The 21,619-nt window shown below is 34.2% G+C and overlaps 1 protein-coding gene across 1 annotated transcript; it reads right to left on the bottom strand.

Moving 5' to 3' along the window:
• Positions 1-14,310: 14,310 nt before the first annotated feature.
• On the bottom strand, positions 14,311-21,212 carry LOC131145977 (protein EMBRYO DEFECTIVE 514). The gene is made up of 2 exons (XM_058095180.1): positions 20,625-21,212; positions 14,311-14,795 (listed from the first exon to the last, which is right to left on the bottom strand). Exons 1-2 carry the CDS (start codon positions 21,036-21,038, stop codon positions 14,496-14,498), a joined length of 714 nt encoding a protein of 237 aa, XP_057951163.1. The 5' UTR covers positions 21,039-21,212; the 3' UTR covers positions 14,311-14,495.
• Positions 21,213-21,619: the final 407 nt, after the last annotated feature.

Genomic DNA, 21,619 nt, shown 5'->3' with positions numbered 1-21,619 from the left:
GATGTGATGAGATGAAATGTGAATATTGAAATGCAATTACTGAATTGTGAATACTAAAGTGAGAATATCGAAATGTGAATACAGAAATGTGGAAATGAGTACCCCTAATGGATTGTTGTTGATTGAGAGCACGGTACCGTTGCTAGTGAGGCGATAGTGCAACCATACGGTCTCATGGAGAGTGTGGCGAGATAGTCGAATGTGCATGTGAATGGTTGTGATGCCCTTCTAGGGTCCGGACCAGGATTGGATAGGCCATTTGTACTACAGACATGTTCCCCCTTGATCTAACTAGGTAGGCCAACCGCGGTTAGGTCCAGCCTTCGAGTCATACAACCTAGTCATGGGGGGAAGCATGACGATGAGATGGGAATTTCTCAAGGTAGCCATGAGTTATAGACATGTTGTGGATTTTATACTGGCGAAAACTCATGTGCTGGATTATGATTACTTATTACAAACACGATAATGAAAAGTCATGGGTTACAGACATATTGAGATATTTATATGAGGATACCCATGGGATAGAATGTGAAAATGAGAATGAGAAAGAAAATCTTACGAAAGCAATTGAAAAATGAATATAAGAAAGAATAGTTTATAAAAGAAAATGTGAATATGATTTTGAGAAATGAGAAAGTACGTATATGATTATGAAAATGATAAGAGAGCTTTGAAAATATGTTTTACATACATATATGATTATGAGTACATATTTATATATATTTTCTTCCAGTTGTTATATTTATTAAAATGGAATGTTATATGATGTAATTGAACTCATACTGCCACACACTGTGAATAATTTATTCCGTCTTACTGAGAGTTGTCTCACTCAAATATTTAAATATTTTAGGGAACCATAACAGGCCAGGTGATAGAGTTCCAAGATAGAGGAGAGCTAGTACCCTAATATACAGGATAAGTGTTTTGTGTTGGGGATGTGTTTGTGTAATTCCCTAGGGTATGTTATGGACTTTTGGGGATGTACATAGATGTATAGAACTCTGGTTATTTGTATTCTAGATGATATGTATATATGAACTTCCACTATTAGGTATGTTTTTATATGATGGACTGACTACCCGGTATCCCACTTCGAGTCAGGTTGTGTTGATATGGTATCAGAGTTGTGACGTGGCAGGTGTTGCATTAATATTTATTATTTACTAGAGATGAAAAAAAATGGAATAAAAACTGGGGCATTACACAAACGACATAAGCAAGAATTCATAATGGCCATATCGAGTCCTGAATGCTATCTTCGGAGCATGTTCCGCCCTTACCTTCACCTAATGATACTTAGATCGCAGATCAATTTTAGAGAAAACTTGTGTACCTTTTAGCTGGTCAAACAAATTGTCAATATAGGGTAACGAGTACTTGTTCTTCATTGTCATCTTATTAATTTTCCTGTAGTTGATGCACATCCTCATCGACCCATCCTTCTTCTTTACAAACAACATCGGCACTCCCTAGGGTGATATGCTTGGTCTGATGAACCCCTTGTCAAGTAGTTCCTACAACTGCTCATTTAACTCCTTTAATTCAACCAAAGTCATTATGTATGGAGCCTTAGAAATTGGTGCTATCCCTAAATCTAATTCAATGGCAAACTTCACCTTACGATCAGGAGGCAATCTCGGTAAGTCCTCAGGAAAAACATCCGAGAACTCCCTTATCACTAGGATGTCCTCTAGCTTAAGTCCCTCCTTCGGTGCTTCTTTTACAAATGCAAGGTACCCTTGGCTACCCTTCAAAAGTAACCTCTTTAGTTGAATTTATGAAAGGATCTATGGTGCAGAGCGCACACACGACCCGATGAATTTAAACTCCTACTCCCCAAGAGGTTTGAACCCTACCTCCTTCCTGTGACAATCGATACTCTCATAGCTGGATGCTAGCCAGTCCATCCCCAAAATAACGTCAAACCCATGCATGTCAAAAGCAATTAAGCTAGCAGGCAACATTCTCTCCTAAATCTCCACTGGGTAGTCTCTGATCACCTTACTACACACCACAACTACCCTGCCAGCTTGACCACACCTAACTCGGCATCTAACAACTGAGTATCTACCCCACACAATTTAAACAATCCTTGAGATACGAAAAAGTGTGTCGCACCTGAATCAAATAACACAATAGCACTATTCAACAAAATGGAAATAGTACCTATCACCACATCGCCGGCGTTCTCCGCATCTCCCGGTGTAAGCGAGTACACCTGTGTTTAGGCGGTGCACCTCTAGTGACCACCTCGGGGTGCCTGGTTACCTCCCCAATACTGATGTTGTGTAGGAGTATGAGTGTAATAACCCAGAAAAAAAAATTAATTAAAAAAAATTATTTAATTAAAATTATCAATCAACTAATTAATTATATATTATTAAATTAATGTATTAAATAAACAAATAAAAGAAATAATAAAAAATTAAATTAAAATTATTTGTGATTAATCAATTAATTAATTAAGTTTTGTTAAATTTGATTTTTTTTGAATAAATAATATGATATATATATATATATATATATATGTATGTATATATATAAGTATATGATAAGTTAAAGTAAGTAAAGAAAAAAAAACAAAGAATAAAGAAAGCTTATGAGCAGATTTCAATTGAAATCCATGCCCAGATTGAAATTGAAAGGCCCATATGCCTCTCCTACTCTCAGTCCGTCCCGCCGTCTCCGTCTCCGCCTCTCTCTCTCTCTCTCTCCTCAATAGCGCTGATCGAGAAACGGAAGGTGTTGTTGGATTCATAGCTCCACCACCGACATTTCTACTAGAGCAGATTTGTCGTGGGAGCGGCGTAGGTACCATTCCTGGGGTAAGGCAAATTTTTCCTAATTTCTCAATTTCTTGTTAAATATGTTATTAAATCAACGATCAGGCACCACCACGGGGTCCTAGTCGTGATCGTCGTCATTTTGACATGAGTAAATTTCCAATTGGGGTTTTCTAGGTCCCACTCCAAAGCAAGAGTGGGATTTGGGAAATTTGGCAAATTGGTTATATTTGAGGGTATAACTGTTTATTTGGTATTTAATGGTTTAGGAAATATTAAAATAGTATTTTATTTAGGATTAATTTAATGGAATTAAGATTTTAGATTCAAGGTCCGGGTGAGCGCCGCAGATATTTTTTGGGGTCCCTATTGGCGTAGTTCAAGAAATTAGGTAAGGGAAAATTATATATTAAATCATATTTTATTAAATTAAAGGTAATAATTTATGTTATGTTATATGTATGTTTTGGTGTGAATTATTAAAATGCCAACCATGTAAAACTATAATTTTTGAGCCTAGGTCAACTTATTTAGTTATGTATTTGTGGAAATGAACTGAAGAAAGTAGAAGGAATTTTCCAGATAATTATGTAAGAAATGGAAATTGTATTTTCAGTAATTAAATGCTAAATGTGGGTTGGCCTATTTTACAGGAATATGTATGAATTTTACTGTTAAATTGTGTGGCATGAGATTCTGTGCAAATATATGTTAAATGTATGAGATGTAGGCTAAGTAAAGTATTGAGAATAAAATATGTTATAGACTATGTTGCTTGTGTATGTTAAATGCAACCATGTAAATGTAAAACAGCTGAAAGACAGTCATGTTAGCAAATTCTAGCACACTTCTGTGTAGACTAACTGATAACAGCTAAAAGGAGCTGTAAACTAACTAATGTTGGCTAAAATCAGCAATTGTACGAAGGAAATGAAATGAAAATGTTATGCAATGACAATGAAATGACAATGGAACGAAAATGACAAATGTGAATGATGTAATGCAGAAGATCACTTAAAGTGAAATGCAATACAATGTTTAAGCTATGAATATGAATAGAAAAGTATGATTGATTAATGACAAAGAGAATAATGTATTATGATATCAAAAGTACCTATGTACGTAGAAAACGTTATGATTGGGCAAGACATACTCTTCGTCTGAGGGCTTGCTGAGAAAGGCGAGTGCGCTAGTAGTTTCAGATGTGGCAGTAGCTGCATAACGTATTAGGGCAGAGGGAACCTACTTGTATGGGCGGGTAGATTTCCCTATCCTTAGGGTCTTTTCCGGTAACCTATTGTTAAATTGTGTGAGTACGAGATCAATCTAATACTTGAGGGCTTACTAAATATGGTGAGTGCCCTAGTATGCTTCAATTGTGACCTTTGGGTTGCCTAAGTATCATAGCAGAGGGGTGCTACTTGTATGGGCGGGTAATCACCCCTATCCTCGGGTAATCTCATGTTTAAATTTTTTGCATGTGTTTGGTCAGGATCAGAAAATGATTTCAAAATTTGTGTTAATAATTTTTAAATGTTAAATATTATATTGTTATATAAACTCATGTTAGCGACATACTGTTTTAATATATTATTTCTTCCCTTACTGAGATGTGTTTCACCCGAATATGAATTCATCTTTTTTGGGACCTCTTCGAAATTGAGCTTAAAGAGCTCGAGGTTTCGTAGCATTTTTGGAAATCAAAAGAGAAAAGGGTATATTTTTATGTTAATTTTTAGATGTATAAATTTATGTTTTTGTTCTATGTTTTAAGTTTTCTGAGATAGGAATGGTTGTGAATACTAGATGTTTTTAGGGATATTTATATATGTTGAATACATGTGGATGATTAATTTATTATGGTTGGTAGATAGGGATAGTAAACTCTGGTATTGTGTTATATGGAGATTATGTTTATGTTTTCTGCTACGTATATCATGGATTATGGATTATCAGGGATTTTATCACGTATAACGCGCCAGACTTGGGTTTAAGGGTTCAGGGCATTACATTATGGTATCAGAGCAAAAGGGTAGTTACCCCCGATCCTTGGGAACTCTCGCTTATGAATAATTGTGACGAAGTAAAACTCTTCGCCCGGGGGCTTGCTGAATTGAGGGACGACGATACGTAACGCCTCAATCTCAGTGAGTGCTCTGATAGGTACCCATTGTTGCCACAGGCACGAGACCCATAAGGAAAGTGACCACGCCCATTAGTGGGGTCGTTACAGATGGTATCAGAGCAATGTCTAACCACAAGTGTGATTAATTTCACATCGTCTGGTTATGGAAATGTTAGAGTATTAGGTTAGGAATGATTTATACCAGAATATAGGATTGAGTTGCGACAAGGGTAGGAATGGGTATATTAATATACCATTAGGAATTCTGAATTGTGTTTCGTAAGTTTGGGGGCAAAAATTCCTTGATGGTCTTCTGTGTTTTTCTGAAGAAGTAGCTAACTTCAGAAAATCATGGTAAATCCATCGATGGTGTTGTTTCCGAGTAGAGAAATAAGAACTTGGGATTTAAACTCGAAGGTTAGGTTGGTTGATTCAAGGAGAAAAAAAAAATCTTTGAAGAAGAATAATTTAAGTGATGTGATCAAATGATTTATGGTCAAGTTGAGTGTTTGATATTTAAATTGGAGTATATGGAAATGTGTGGTATGAGGTTGGTTAGTTGATTTCAGAGGTTAAGGAAATGATTGATTAGGATGAATTTTTTTTTAAAAGGGAAGGATGTAATAACTCAGAAAAAAAAATTAATAAAAAAATTTAGTTAATTAAAATTACCAATCAACTAATTAATTAAATATTATTAAATTAATGTATTAAATAAACAAATAAAAGGAATAATAAAAAAATTAAATTAAAATTATTTGTTATTAATCAATTAATTAATTAAGTTTTGTTAAATTTGATTTTTTTGAATAAATAATATGATATATATATATATATATATATATATATATATATATATATATATATATATATAAGTATATGATAAGTTAAAGTAAGTAAAGAAAAAAAAAGAGAAGAAAAAGAAAAACAAAGAATAAAGAAAGCTTATGAGCAGATTTCAATTGAAATCCATGCCCAGATGCCTCTCCTACTCTCAGTCCGTCCCGCCGTCTCTCTCTCTCTCTCTCTCTCCTCAATTTTGTCGACCTAACGAGCGCCGATCAAGAAACGGAAGGTGTCGTTGGATTCATAGCTCTGCCACCAACATTTCTACTAAAGCAGATCTGTCATGGGAGTGACGTAGGCACCATTCCTAGGGTAAGGCAAATTTTTCCTAATTTCTCAATTTCTTGTTAAATTTGTCATTAAATTGATGATCAAGTACCACCACGGGGTCTTAATCGTGATTGTCGTCATTTTGACATAAATTTCTAATTGGGGTTTTCTAGGCCCCACTCCAAAACGAGAGTGCGATTAGAGAAATTTGGCATATTAGTTATATTTGAGGGTATAACTGTTTATTTGGTATTTAAGGGCCTAGAAAATATTAAAATAGTATTTTATTTTGGATTAATTTAATGGAATTAAGATTTTAGATTCAAGGTCCAGGTGAACACCGCAGGTATCTTTCGAGGTACTTGTTGGCATAGTTCAAAAAACTAAGGAAAAATTATATATTAAATCATATTTTATGAAATTAAAGGTAATAATTTATGTTATATTATGTGTATGTTTTGGTGTGAATTATTAAAATGTCAACCATGTAAAACTATGATTTCTGAGCGTAGGTCCACTTATTTAGTTATGTATTTGTGGAAATGAACTGAAGAAAGTGGAAGGAATTTTCTAGATAATTATGTAAGAAATGGAAATTGTATTTTCGGTAATTAAATGCTTAATGTGGGTTGACTTATTTTACAGGAATATGTATAAATTTTACTGTTAAATTGTATGGCATGAGATTCTGTGCAAATATATGTTAAATATATGAGATGTATGTTAAGTAAATAAAGTATTGAGAATAAAATATGTTATGGACTATGTTGCTTGTGTATGTTAAATTCAACCGTGTAAATGTAAGACAACTGAAAGACAACCATGTTAGCAGATTCTAGCACACTTCTATGTAGACTAACTGATGACAGCTGAAAGGAGCTATAGACTAACTGATGATGGCTAAAGACCAGCTGTTGTACGAAGGAAATGAAATGAAAATGTTATGCAATGACAATGAAATGACAATGGAATGAAAATGACAAATGTGAATGATGTGATGCAGAAGATCACTTAAAGCGAAATGTAATGCAATGTTTAAGCTATGAACATGAACAAAAAAGTATGATTGATTAATGACAAAGAGAATAATGTATTATGATATCAGAAGTTCCTATGTACGTAGAACACGTTATGATTAGGCGAGTCGTACTCTTCGCCTGAGGGCTTGTTGAGAAAGGCGAGTGTGCTAGTAGCTTCAAATGTGGCAGTAGCTGCTTAACGTACTAGGGCAGAGGGAACCTACTTGTATGGGTGGGTAGATTTCCCTATCCTTAGGGCCTTTACCGACAAACTATTGTTGAATTGTGTGAGTACAAGATCAATCTAATACTTGAGGGCCTCCTAAGTAAGGTGAGTGCCCTAGTATGCTTCAATTGTGACCTTCGGGTTGCCTAAGTATCAAAGTAGAGGGGTGTTACTTGTATGGGCGGGTAATCACCCCTATCCTCGGGTAATCTCATGGGTTAAATTTTTTGCATGTGTTTGGTTAAGATCAAAGAATGATTTCAAAAATTGTGTTAACAATTTTCAAATGTTAAATATTATGTTGTTATATAAACTCAGGCTAGCCACATTGTTTTAATATATTGTTTCTTCCCTTACTGAGATGTGTCTCACTCAAATATGAATTCATCTTTTTAGGGACCTCTTCGAAATCGAGCTTAGAGAGCTCGAGGTTTTGTAGCATTTTTGGAAATAGAAAGAGAAAAGGGTATATTTTTATGTTAATTTTTATATCTATAAATTTATGTTTTTATTCTATGTTTTAAGTTTTCTGAGATAGGAATGGTTGTGAATACTATATGTTTTTGGGGATATTTATATATATGTTGAATACAGGTGGATGATTAATTTATTATGGTTGGTAGATAGGGATAGTAAACTCTAGTATTGTGTTATATGGAGATTATGTTTATGTTTTCCGTTTCGTATATCATAGATTATGGATTATGAGGGATTTTATCATGTATAACGTGTCGGACCTGGGTTTAAGGGTTTGGGGTTTTACATTATGGTATCAGAGCAAAGGGGTAGTTACCCATGATCCTCGGGAACTCTTGCTTATGAATGATTGTGGTGAAGTAAGATTTTTCACCCAGGGGCTTGCTAAATTGAGGGACGGCGATACGTAACGCCTCAATCTCAATGAGTGCTTTGATAGGTACCCATTGTTGCCACAGGCGCGAGGCCCATAAGGAAAGTGACAACGCCCAAAAGGGGGTTGTTACAAATATGTCAATGTCGCGCGACAATCCCGCACCATATGTCCAGCCCCACCACACCGGTAGTAGACAGCTAGTCCACCCCTACACTCCCCCCAATGCCTCTGATGGCATCTAGGACTGGTAGGATGTAGTGGATTCCCCTGCTGGGCTCGATATCCCATCTCTTGCCGCTGGCCCGTGAAATTACCAGGCCTCCTCCATGTACCCTGGCTGGTACTAGTCTGAAATCCCTCAAGTAAGGGCCTCTTCTTCTGGTTTACTACTAGTCTCTCACCCTCTTGAATGCTGGCCTCAATTGCCATGGCCTTTTCCACCAACTCAGAAAAACTTTAAGTCAACAATGCCACCACTTGTGCACGTATTCCCTGTCTTAAACCCTTCTCAAACCTCAGGGCCTTCTTCGGCTCATCCAGGATCATATATGGAGTGAAGCGGGATAGCTCCATAAACTTGGTCACGTACTGTTGTATAGTCAAGTGTCCCTGAATCAAATTCAAGAACTCCTATGGCTTAGCTTCTCGGGTAGCGGTAAGGAAGTACCTGTCGAAGAAAACCTCCCTCAAACAACTCGAGGTTATAGATGCAGGTTCTGGCCATTGTTCCTCCACCAGCTTTTCCTATCTCCACCACCTATTCGCTTCCCCCACTAATTTAAAAGTGGCATACCGCACCTTCTGCTCCTTCGTGCACTTCAGCACACCCAGCAGTTCCTCAATCTCCTGAACCCAATCTTCAGCCGTGATTGGGTTCGCTCCTCCTGCAAATGCCAGTGGATTCGTCCAGGTAAACTACAAAAAAGTGCAGTCCCAACCAACCGGTGGTTGATCCTACTCTTTAGAGTCCCTCTGGGTTTCCTTCCTAACCTTCTGCACTATACTTCGTAGCACTGCCGAGGCATCGACATCATCCTCACTGGAAGTATCCACGTAATTATCCCCTCCAGCCACAATGTCCTTTCTCCTGAAATTCATCCTAAGGACAAGATAGAAACCGACTTAGAAATTCCACATTTATTATGGTTGATGCAAGTATGGAATGAAAAAATAATACAACATATGAATTCGTAGCTAAAAGAAATTATTTACACAATCTTGCCACAAAACCGTCGATGGTTTTTCTAGAGGGTCCCAAAACCCTTGACAAAAAACCTAAATTACAGAGACCTCTTTTTGAAGAAAATCGGCAATGGTTTTATATTCCTCCAGAAAATCGTCGACGGTTTGCCTCCTACAAACCACACTACCCTCTGTTGCTTGTATAAACTTAGTCAAATTAATGTATCGGCCCCTAATCACAACTCCGGGACTAACACATACTCACCCAACCTAACATTCCTACTTAAGTTTCCAAGTTCCAGTCTCTCAATCCAAAAACGAAACCATTGATGGATTTACCATGGTTTTCTCGAAATCCTCATTCCAGAAAAAACACAGAAGATTGTCAAAGGATCTCCGCTTCTAAGCTTCCATACCAAAACTCACCTAATCTACCCATTCCTATCCTTAACTTATCTCAACCTATACTCTGATAATTCTTAACCATCGAAGTTTGCAAAACCTAGCAAACCTAGGCTCTGATACCACCTGTAACAGCCCAACCCACCACGTGGGGCCTGGGGTGCTACTTTAGTGACGGTTGTGAACCTGATACCATATTCATTATATAAATGCAGCGGAAATAAATGATACATTCTCCCAAAATACATTACTAGAGTTCTAAACTGCCTTTATAAAAAAATGTCTCCAAATATCCATATTACAGACCATAATACAATACAAAACCCAAATCAATCCATACGACCATATTACATATCCAGGGACTTCAAACATAACTCAAAAACATTAGAGTTCTTACAGACACTCAAAAACTAAACTAGCTATCACCCTGCCCCAAAGTTCACTAAGCATGATCTTGAGATGGTCCTGAAAAGATGATTTGTATATTGGGGTGAGACACTTCTCAGTAAGGCATATTAAGTTAATATCAGTGTGTGGCCAACGTGAGTTTTAATGTATACAAATATCATCAGTTGTTAATTAACCACAATTACAAAATCATTCTCAAACCATACTCACACACACAAACACATACAATTATTTATAAGAGAAAGTTCCCGAGCATAGGGGAGATTACACCCCCACACATATAGCTGCCCTCTGCTCTAATACGTTATGTAACCTGGTATGATTACAATTGATACTTATCAAGGTACTCGCCTTTCTCAGCAAGCCCTCGGGCAGAGAGTTTATTTCGCTATAAACATTCATGCATTTTAATTCATATACAAATATTCACACCTTTACATTTGAAAAATATGCATTTGCTTCCTCAGTAAAAATCAGTTCAATAAATAATAACACCATTTACATAAATTAGCATATATATGTAAAAGACACTCCCTGAGACTAACACATCATTTACTTCCCCTATGGTATGGGTTGTGTGGCCCGAAGGCTAGACTTATGCCCTCGGGGATCAACCCATACACAATCAAAGTAACCATCTGCAAATGCATCTACAGACATCCACAACCCAGTTGCAGGTCCGATAGCCTTACCACTTCCTAGTTGAGTCCCCAAGAAACGTACTTCATCCTTACGCAGACTAATTGGATGAGACCACCCTACACCTCTTAGTACAATGTGGGCGCACATGGTCTCATAATAATTCCCTAACAACGGTACCGTACTCACAATACAATTGGTCCTCAGGGTTCTTAAACCATATCATGCAATTTCGTTAATAAAAATTGTAGTATAAATCTTATTTCATATAGAACATGTCATTTAATAAAACCCGGCCCCCGGCCATCATATCAAATTTCAGTATTTTGCAAAGGTAGTTTTAGTATGTTTTACAAACATATCAGTATTATCACAACCATACCCAAATCCGGTTACACAATAACCATACCGATTATTCACCTGCCACACAATTTCAGTATTTAAACATAATCCATGAATAACCAACTAGTACCTCATAATATATTTAGTTTATAAGCAAGCTTTTCACTGTTCATTTTATTCAAAGTACTGTATCATATATCTTATATTTGTAAAATCCATTTTTGAACGGTTGGTTTTCAAAACAACCTTTGAAATCATAGTATATTTATATATAAAGTAGTTTAATCAGTTCAAACTTAATAAAAACCTGACTTAACTTAATCCCCTTACTTGTTCCTGAAAAAGAAACTGATTCTATTCGAAAAACAGAAAACCCTAGCTTTTTAATCCGCCATTGAAAACGAACTGGCAAGCCGAGAAAAAAAAGGAGAGTGATTAGAGACCGAGCACGAGCTCCGGGTGAGCCTACGAGAGAGAGAGCTCCACGAGAGAGAGAGAGAGAGAGAGAGAGGATATTTGAGTTCTAAAAAAATATGAGTTGCTTAGCCCTTAAGTAAGCCAACTCACAAAACTGTCGATGGTTTGGCAGTTGACTCTCTTAGTTGAGTGAATCCGGTGACAGTTTTCCCAAGCTCCATAAACCTGTTGACGGTTTGGATCCTGCCAAATCAATTTCCTTCATTTTTCCTTTGTTTTCCTTTATTTCTCTCCTTTGTATTTATTTTCTTTTATTTTCTGAGTCCGGGTTTCTACAGTGTATGTTTCAGGGTGTTACACATGTGGTACAAATGTTTCAGGGTGTTACACATGTGGTACAATTGATTAAGTGAGTCTCTTATGAAAGAAAGTTTCATAAATGTTCCAATTTGCCCATGTGTTTTTCTTAAAAGATCAGAATCTGAATTTGCTATAATTGCTATTTATGTTGATGATTAGAATTTAGTTGGGACTCCTGAAGAGCTCATTGAAGCTCCTAATTATTTAATGGCAGAATTTGAGATGAAAGATTTAGGAAAGAAAAATTTATTGTCTTGGCCTACATATTGAACATGTAAATGATGGAATTCATGCTCATCATTCTAAATATACCGAAAAGGTATTAAGGCAATTCTATATGGACAAAGTTCATCCTTTGGGATCTCCAATGATGGTGCAATCACTTGGTGTTAAGAATGATCCATTTCAATCTCATGATGAGGGGGAAAAATTACTTGTTCCTAAAGGACCATATTTAAGTGTTATTGGCTCTCTAATGTAGTTGGCCAATTGTACAAAACCCGACATTGCATTTGTTGTAAATCTATTGGCAAGATATAGCCATGCTCCTACTCGGCGACACTAGAATGGAATTAAGCACATTCAACGCTATTTAAAAGGTACGTCTGATTTGAGTATATTCTACTCATTTGATTCCAAATCTCAATTAGTACGATATATAGATGCTCGATATCTATCTGATCCTCAGAATGTTAAATCTCAAATTGGATATGTATTTCTTTATGGAAAAATTGTTATATCTTAGAAATCAGTAAAGCAAATGATTACAGTAACATCCTCTAATCATTCAGAAATACTAACTATCCATGAAGTTAGTAGAGAATACGTGTGGCTCATATGAATGATTTCTCATATCCAAGCAAATTGTGGTCTTCAATCAATCAAGGATGTTCCAATAATTTTATATGAAGACAACGTTGTATGTATAACTAAACTAAAAGGAGGACACATAAGGGGTAACAGAACAAAACATATCTTTTCAAAATTCTTTTATACACATAAACTCCAAAAGAATTGTGATATAGATGTTCAGTAGATCCGATCAAGTGAAAATCTAACAAATTTGTTCATCAAAACTTTGCCTCCTGCAACATTCAAAATATTGGTTCATCTCATCAGAATGAGATACCTCAAAGATTTTAACAAAAGTAATTAATATATGAGTAACATCCAAAGGGGAGTGTTTATGAAAAATAGGTTATGGGAAATGTGGATGTCATCCCATCTTCCACCACTTAGATTTTCCACCCCAATAAATGCATCGGTATTCATATTGCCCTATAAAAGGGCACCCTACCCCTCACATTTGTAAGACATATCTTTGCATGCTTGTATAAACATTGCATGCTTGAATACTTACTTGCATGCTTGAAGTAGGGTATATAGAAAGAAGAGGAGAGATAAAGAGAGGATAAAGATATCTTACATAAGGTCGGTTCTATATTATATTGTAATTCTTTCCGTGATAGTGAAATTTTAATACCATCCACCCTAAAGTAGGCATAACTGAACCACGTAAATTTCTATCTCATTTCTATTCATTTATTTTTTTACATCCTTTATAACAAGTTTAATTACTTTTATTTTCAAACAACTAATTAAATGTATTTTTGAATATATACAATCCCTTGCTTTCATTTATTAAAAATAATAATACAAAATTTCCTTTTGGATCACGCCCTTAGAAATCCGCTGCTACTACTACTACTAGTCCACTTGAAAAGAAATATGTGCTTCATTGTCTATTTCATCTTCAATAAATAAATAATTTGACATTAATAAAATATGCATTTAGTGTGTATTCAACAACCATGATATGTAATATGTTATTTTTATCTAGTTTTAGTATTTTATTAATTTTTATTGCTAGTAGTATTGTATTTATTTTATATATTTTATGTAAAGAAACCGGTGTTTTCTTTTATAGCCTTTATTATTTATTTACTTAATACTTTCTTGGGGTGGGTAAAAAGGCATAAATAAAATAGAGCAGTTATAATAAAATGTTTGGACAATTTATAAGGCAAAAAATAAATAAATTATATTCGTACAAATACAATAATTATAATAAAATAATATCATAATTTATAATAAATAAATAAAGTATTATTATAAATAATTAGCAAAGCAAAAATATTTATAAATCCAATATACAAAGAATAACTACGCTCAAATTTTACCACAAAAAAAAGTTTATTTTTTTATTTTATGTTAAGAAAAAAAACAAAAAACAAAAATAAACAGACAACTTTTTCATTAGCTACTTCTTTCTGTATTCTTACATTCTTGTATAATTTTCATGACATTACTGCGAATAGATAACCGGTGAACCAAACCTAACCTTAAAAATCTGGGGTCGTGCATAATCCTAATACAAGCATCTTAACAAAGATATGGCTCTAATTTATGTGATTCAAAAAACAATAGAGAGCTCATTAAACACAGAGGGCATATTATATAATAACCCGCATTGCAACAGTGCCGGTGCACAAAAAGCCACAGAATCAAATTTTGGATGCAAGACAGGGAAGAAACCTAGTCAGCATGATTGGTTTTTTTTTTTTTTTTTTTTTTTTAACTTATAGCGCCATATCTCGACTGAAATAGAATAAAAGCCTCAGTTCCTCCGCCTACCCCCTCTTGCACGGCCCCAGCCACTGCCGCCACGCCCTTTTCCACCCAGAGACTTACTAACATCAGACTTCGCTTTCATCTCTTCAGGCAAGGGAAGTATGTGATCCACGCACTTCCTGAAACTGAAATCATCCACGGAATCATCTTCCCTTATCAGGAAGAAGCAGCGGCTCCTCCACATTGGGTGGTTTCGGACTTGGAAAGCCTTGATCCCTCCCCTAATTTTTTTGTCCGGCTCCAGATGACCCTTCTTCAGCAATTCCAATAGCACCATGCGCTCATACTGAAACCCAGACATTCCATCTATATCATTTTTAGCTTTGGACATAAAAAGATGAAAGAATGCTCACACACAGAAGTACAGGAAGCTCCAACCATCAAGACATTTGCATGCACATTAGACTCCAAATGAAAGCTCTAATAGAATTTCGAGAAAATTCAATATGAATTAGAATGCATGCTGTCTATTTCAAATGTGCAGTTTCTATTCCATCCACAGAACTGCTAATGTTTTTAACCTTTTATAAAAAGCATTGCTATGAATTGGTGATAAGAATTATTAACTGCAGTTATTACACAGGAAAAATGCTTTCAGAATTCAGCAAAAAAGCAATTGAATAACAATCCATGAAGTAGAACATATTAATGTGCACATAGAAGTCTACAGCAGTCATCCCCTCACTGTTTTCAGCTTTTATCACAAATATCCTTCCTTTGAGACGGGCAAGTGTTTTACAAGTAGAGTAAAACACTACTTGTAATAACAGCTTAAAAAGATGTATGCAATCAAAAAGAAGAGTGAAAAAATAAACTAAACACCGCTGCGATACATAACTAATGTGAGTATTAAGCAGTATTGTAAAGTGAATCTTGAGCAAAATCCATGAAGTCACATGGTACCCTACCACCAAGTATCTGATACTGATCCACCCAACAAAATACCCATTGACCTCAAGAGGTACTACAACAATGATGACCTGACACATCCCTCATCAATAGACTATGCGTTTAAGGAATCTTTGATTTTTATTACTACTAAAAAATACAATGAACTACCATGTGCTGTCTCTATCACCTCCACATCAAGTCAAGTTCCCTACAAACTACAAAGGAGTAGTTACCCATATGAATCAAATCGCCCAATCTACAATCATACCCCAAACATAGGCACAATAAGGAATAAAACACAGACAATGACATTGCCAGGGTACCTAGACCATTACTAACTGTTCAAAAGCTGCCAAACAATTATAATTACACTCCTTGGAAGATCTCGCATTTCATCAGATGCCTCAATTTAAGTTAGATTATAGGTCCACAACTAAAATTAAAGATTTCAACCACAAAATAAGCAAGGAGATCACTCAGCCTCAATCATGCATATTGGATAACACATGACAGCTGTTTTTGTTCAATGCCTCGACACAAAGTCACAAACTTTTTTTTCACAAAAAAAAAGTGATAAATTATGGGCACATAATAAGCAAAGGAGAATAAAAATTTATATAAAGAAGAACAGACAACATAGATTAAAGGTGTCAAAAAAAAAAATAAATCATACACATAGTTAGAACTGAACTACAAAAGAAATTCTTGATTCCTCAGCCGAGTAAAGTTTCTCCACTTCCTAAACATGAAGTTCTGACTCTTATTAAAATGATGATTAGTTTTATTTACCATGGAGCAGTTCTGATACAAAGTTCATCACAATCACTCACCAAATGCTTATATGCAATTATATTAAATCCAAATTGATAATGTTTTTCACGTGGTGCATGTACAATGATGTACGCCCTCCCACCTCCATTTTTTTTTTAAAGAAAATTATTTTCTACTTAAGAACAACTTCGATAATTTAGAGGACAGTAGGATAGGATAAACAATTCCTATTCTTTATGAATTTTTTTCCCCTTGCAGACCTCGCATCCAACAATAGGACACTCAATATTAAAATATCATCACTTTTCGGTGGTGTTTGATAATTGGGAATCAACTCTAGGAATCGGAATTGGAATGGTTGATTCCCATTCCTAGTGTTTGTTTTATGATAATCTCATTTCGATTCCCATTTCATGCAAGAATGGGATTCCTCCTTTTGCCTACATTTTGATTCCTGACTTTTACTCCAAAATCAAATCCTAATTCCTGAAAATACAATATTTATTACCTTATTCATTATAATATATATACATGCATACTTACATGTGCCCCTACATATTATAATATAACATTTTTATATACTATAATATATATGCCTACATTTTGATTTCTGACTTATGCTCCAAAATCAAATCCTAATTCTGGAAAGCACAATAATTATAACCCTATTCAGTAAAATGTATATACATGCATACTTACACATGCCCCTACACATTTTAATATGATATTTTATATAATATAATATATATTACATAAAATTTAAAAAATAATATTATGATATCGCTATTAATATTGAAAATATAACAATATATTTTAAATTAAATTTTAAACCATCATTATTATTATTTTTATTATATATAATAAAATTATAACATATAAAAATTAAGAGAATAACATTAAATGTTAAAATATTATAATATACTTGTAGTATGATTATTGATTTATTATATTATTATTTATAATCTAAATAAAATAAAATATTTACTATTATCATCAATTACGTATATAATAACAAATATTCATAATGATATAGTATAGAAAAAATACAATACTATTGTATATTAAATATACATAGGCACATATATATTACAATGTATTATTATATATATAATATAATAAAATATATACTACATAAATTTTTAAAAAATAATATTAATATAATACTATATATATATAATATAATATATGTTATATAAATTTGAAAAATAATATTAATATTATGACATCATTAAATATAAATATATAATAATATTTTTAATATAGAATATTTTACCCATTCATATAATATTTATACCATATATAATAATATTAGAACGCATAAAAAATAATATAATAGGATTAAATTATAAGATAGTATGACATAACTGTGGTATGATCATTTATTATATTATTATGTTTAACCTTAAAATAAGATAAAATATTAATTATTAATATCATTAATTAGGTGGGAATAGAACACATAGCCAATAGGGATATAATAATTTCTAAATATAAAGATAAAGAATGACTATTTCCAATTATGACCATGGGAATCCCAATTCATATGCTATTTGATGTTGATTAGAATAAAACACACTTTTGCCTTATCATTTTCTTTGAAAGGACATCACATGCTTCTTTGGAAATTATTATAATATGCAATGGCTATTCTATTTCTACTCTATTCCATTCCACAAACCATACATGGTATATCAACAAAATAGGAAATAGAAAACAAAAAGAAAAAAGAAAATAAAATACAATGCCAAGTCACTGAAGCCATTCAATCCCTTCAAAGAAAACATATTCCTTATAACTTAGAAAACATATCCCTTGGAAACATGAAGAAGAAAAGGCCTAAAAATACAAAATAAACCCAATTTCAACACAAAGGATTGAAAAAGTCAAAAGGCTGCCATTAAAACATGCATTTTTTTTAATTAAATGCTCCATAAAATAGTAGAAACGGCTCAATGACACTTTCTAAGCAATCACGTTCTCTCAAACCATCCAAAAGAAATACACAAGAAAACCTAAGACTCCTGACACACCCAATTCTCCCTCAATAACCCAGACAATCTATCCCACAACTTCCAAAGCTGCTACACAATGCAAACATAAATGGGAATGAATCTTGGCATTTTCAAAGCACATAACACACATGAGGATAAAACCTTATAGTGCCTCCTACTCTGAAGTAAACTCTTTTTTTTTCTTTTTTTTTCTTTTTTTTTTTTTTATGGAGAAGCAATAAATTCTTAGTGTCTATCTACTCTACTAAGGATTGCCAACCAAATAAATGCCTTGACTTTCAAGGGACCTTAGCTCTACAAATACGACTACAAGAGCAAAAGACATAGAAGAGCAAATTAACTGAAATGAAACCAAACCATCCAAGGTCCAAACATAAGAATCCTCCCTATATGAAGGCCAACTAGAACCCAATAAATTTAGCAAGGATAATTAAACATTATTCTTAAACAGTCCAACTTCACACTATCACAGCATCTCAGATGATACGACCCATAAAAATAATATGGTTTGAAAAGTCACAGGTTAAATTTAACAAACATAATGTGTTGCGGTCACTTTTAGGATGTGAATTAATATAAGAAATGTCAAAGTCTTTGATGCAGGCCAGTGGAAATGAGAGAGCAAACAGAAGGGGGAAAGTGAGAAAAGGATAACAGGACACAGATCCAAAGCAAGAGAAAAAACCTAACGCTCCAATTTCAATTCAAACTGAATATGCCCAAAATATTACATAATCAGGATGTTTCAAGGCCTAATATGCTTGGGAACCAATAAAATATAAAACAACGAAACTTAATAATACTAGAAAATTACTTTTCTAATAAATAAAATCCTATAATCTAGTCATTTATGACCTAATAAACACTACTAGAAAAATACTATGAAAATAGAACAACAAAATGTATCCAAAAAGTACCAACACCGTGAATTTGAATTTCTAGCTTCACCTCTTGATAGCTTTTCAAATTTTGTATTAATAATCTACAAATAACACAAGATCCATGCTATCAAAAATATAACACAAGCTCCATGAATTAAGGCAGAAGTGTCCACTAAATAGATGAACAACATCAAATAACATTTTAGTACCTTCTACACAGCTTTACCCCAACTTCTTTGTTCCATCAAGATCAAAAAGAAGAAAAAGAAGATCCGACTAAATTTTAGGACAAGAAGGAAAAATTGGAGATATTATTATTTGACTATAGCTAACACCATACCATGACTTTTCACAATGAGAAACATGCCCATCATCATCCCACAGGACTTTGTAAAAAAGATAAAATAAACAAGCTAAGAAGTTTGTAAAGGGAAATTAAAAATAAAATAAAACAATTAAAGAATAAAGATGATTAAATTTCCCAACAAAAGCTCATGATGATAATAATAACCCATTAATCAATACTGTAGTATAAAAGTGGAATGATGTTTTAGTGCACCACATATTCTAAATTCTTTCTTACTTTACTGCTATGTGTTCATCGCCATTGAGACATGTATCAATATTTTTATAAATATTTTAAAAGCTTGCATAATTGGGTGAGTATGAGAACTATAAATCTCCATAATCCATAATCCTAGTCTAAATGACAGCTGATTTTTTAAATTTCCTTCTATTCCACCTTCTTAATTTTAACAATTTATTGATCTAATAGTAACACTATTCTCCACACCCCCCCCCCTCAAAAGTACTTTCTTCACAATTTTTCTCCACTTCCTCTCTCAAAAACATGCAAGATGATGATGTGATGCATCAGAAAATATTTAACTTTTCCACGATTTGGGCAAAAATATCCCTGGGCGTCATATTTGGCAGTCATCATCACCATCACCATTGTGTTGCAATGTTTTCGGATATCGAAATTTTCCCTACACCGGTGTCAGCATTGTCCACGCAAGGACACTATCCCTCTATGATTTGCACAACCCTCTTTTCCTGCTTCAGTACTCTAACATTCAGTTTTCTTAAACAATCTTTACCCTAGGCTTTGATCATAAGAAGTTCATTCATCAGTCAATTTGAAGCAACTGATTGGGATTTAATAGCTGATATAACTGCTCTATTAATCACGCGCAAAGAAGAAAAAAAATAGCATAGAACAACCTAATTTAACAAGCCCATTATATAACTGATGAGTTTCACTCAGCTTGTTAAACCTTGCTGAGGTATTGTTCCAACCAAAATGGAACAGATAAGGAATAAATATTTTCAAATTTGACGTTGGGAATACTCTTTCAACGTTAAGAAGTCATCTTCCTCATAATGGCACCACTTTGTTTTTTTGAACTATTATTCTATTCCATTCCCACCTTATTCCATTCAAACCTAATGATATCCAATTAATCACACACAAAGAGGGGGGGGGGGGGAAATAGCATAAGATAGCCTAATTTGACAAGCCCATTGTGCATCTGATGAGTTTTACTCAGTTTATTATACCTTGTTGAGGTCGAGATTTGCAGGCCAGTAGTGAAGCAACTTGTAGAAGTAATCAAACATCTCCACGGCTGAACCAAAACTCTTCGGACCCAAACTCACAACATCCGTTTTCTTTTCCTCTCCTTCGGTTCCTTCCACGTCTTCGCTTCCCTCTTTATTCTCCAAGCGTTCTTCTTCCACGGACTTCTCCACTTTCAGCTTCTTAGAAACGCGGCCATCTTCGTCATCTGACACGGCATCCCCCTCTGGAACACGCTTCGGTTTCCCCCCACCATTGGCCTGAGCCTCACCGTCTCCGTCCGGGTGGATCGGAGCAGAGTCCAGGGTTTCAAGGTCCATGTCGGCTGTGATCGGGTTTTGTGGCTCCGCGGTGGGTTCGTGGACCTCTGATACCGTCGCAGACTCCGCGGCCATGGCTGAACCCTCCAGCTTCCCCAAAACAAACCCTACCTTTGTGCCCTAGTTTCGAACCCAAAAAAGCTTGTAATATATCAAAATTCCAGCACAGTAGCAACTAGCGGTGGGGGCGTCAGATTACTCCGACCGTGTCCGAAACTCCAACATTTATTTAATTCATTTTTGTATACTAATAATACTAACCTAAAATATTATTAGTAATATATTGTAATGGCATGCATGCTTTTTTTAAAAATATATATATATTGATTTTAAAAAATAATTATAAAGAAAATTATTAGGAGTCCAAAGGTATTCAAATTTGTTTAGAAAGAGTAATTATGATGAATTATAAATACTCATGAGTAGTTACAAGCCTATTTTAAGTATAAATTTAAAATTCAAATTGTCTCCTATTTATAAGGGATTGAGTTTTTTTCTTTTTTATATTTATATTTTCAATTATTAATTTAAAAATAAAAGATATTTATATAGGGATAAATTTGACATCTATAAAAAATGATACCGAAGAGAAATACTTTTGTAGTATTAGAGATTAGAGACGATTAAAATTAAGAAAAAATAAATAAATAAATATA

This window comes from Malania oleifera, chromosome 13, assembly GCF_029873635.1.
Source record: "Malania oleifera isolate guangnan ecotype guangnan chromosome 13, ASM2987363v1, whole genome shotgun sequence".
NCBI classification, from domain to species: domain Eukaryota; kingdom Viridiplantae; phylum Streptophyta; class Magnoliopsida; order Santalales; family Ximeniaceae; genus Malania; species Malania oleifera.
Note: the sequence above shows the minus strand (reverse complement) of the source record. Positions and strands in the feature narration are given on the sequence as shown.

Coding starts and splice junctions, on each gene's coding strand:
- LOC131145977 (XM_058095180.1), bottom strand. CDS start 21,038: ATGGCCGCGGAGTCTGCGACGGTATCAGAGGTCCACGAACCCACCGCG. Junction 14,796..20,624: donor CAAATCTCGACCTCAACAAG/GTATAATAAACT, acceptor TCTGGGTTTCAG/TATGAGCGCATGGTGCTATT.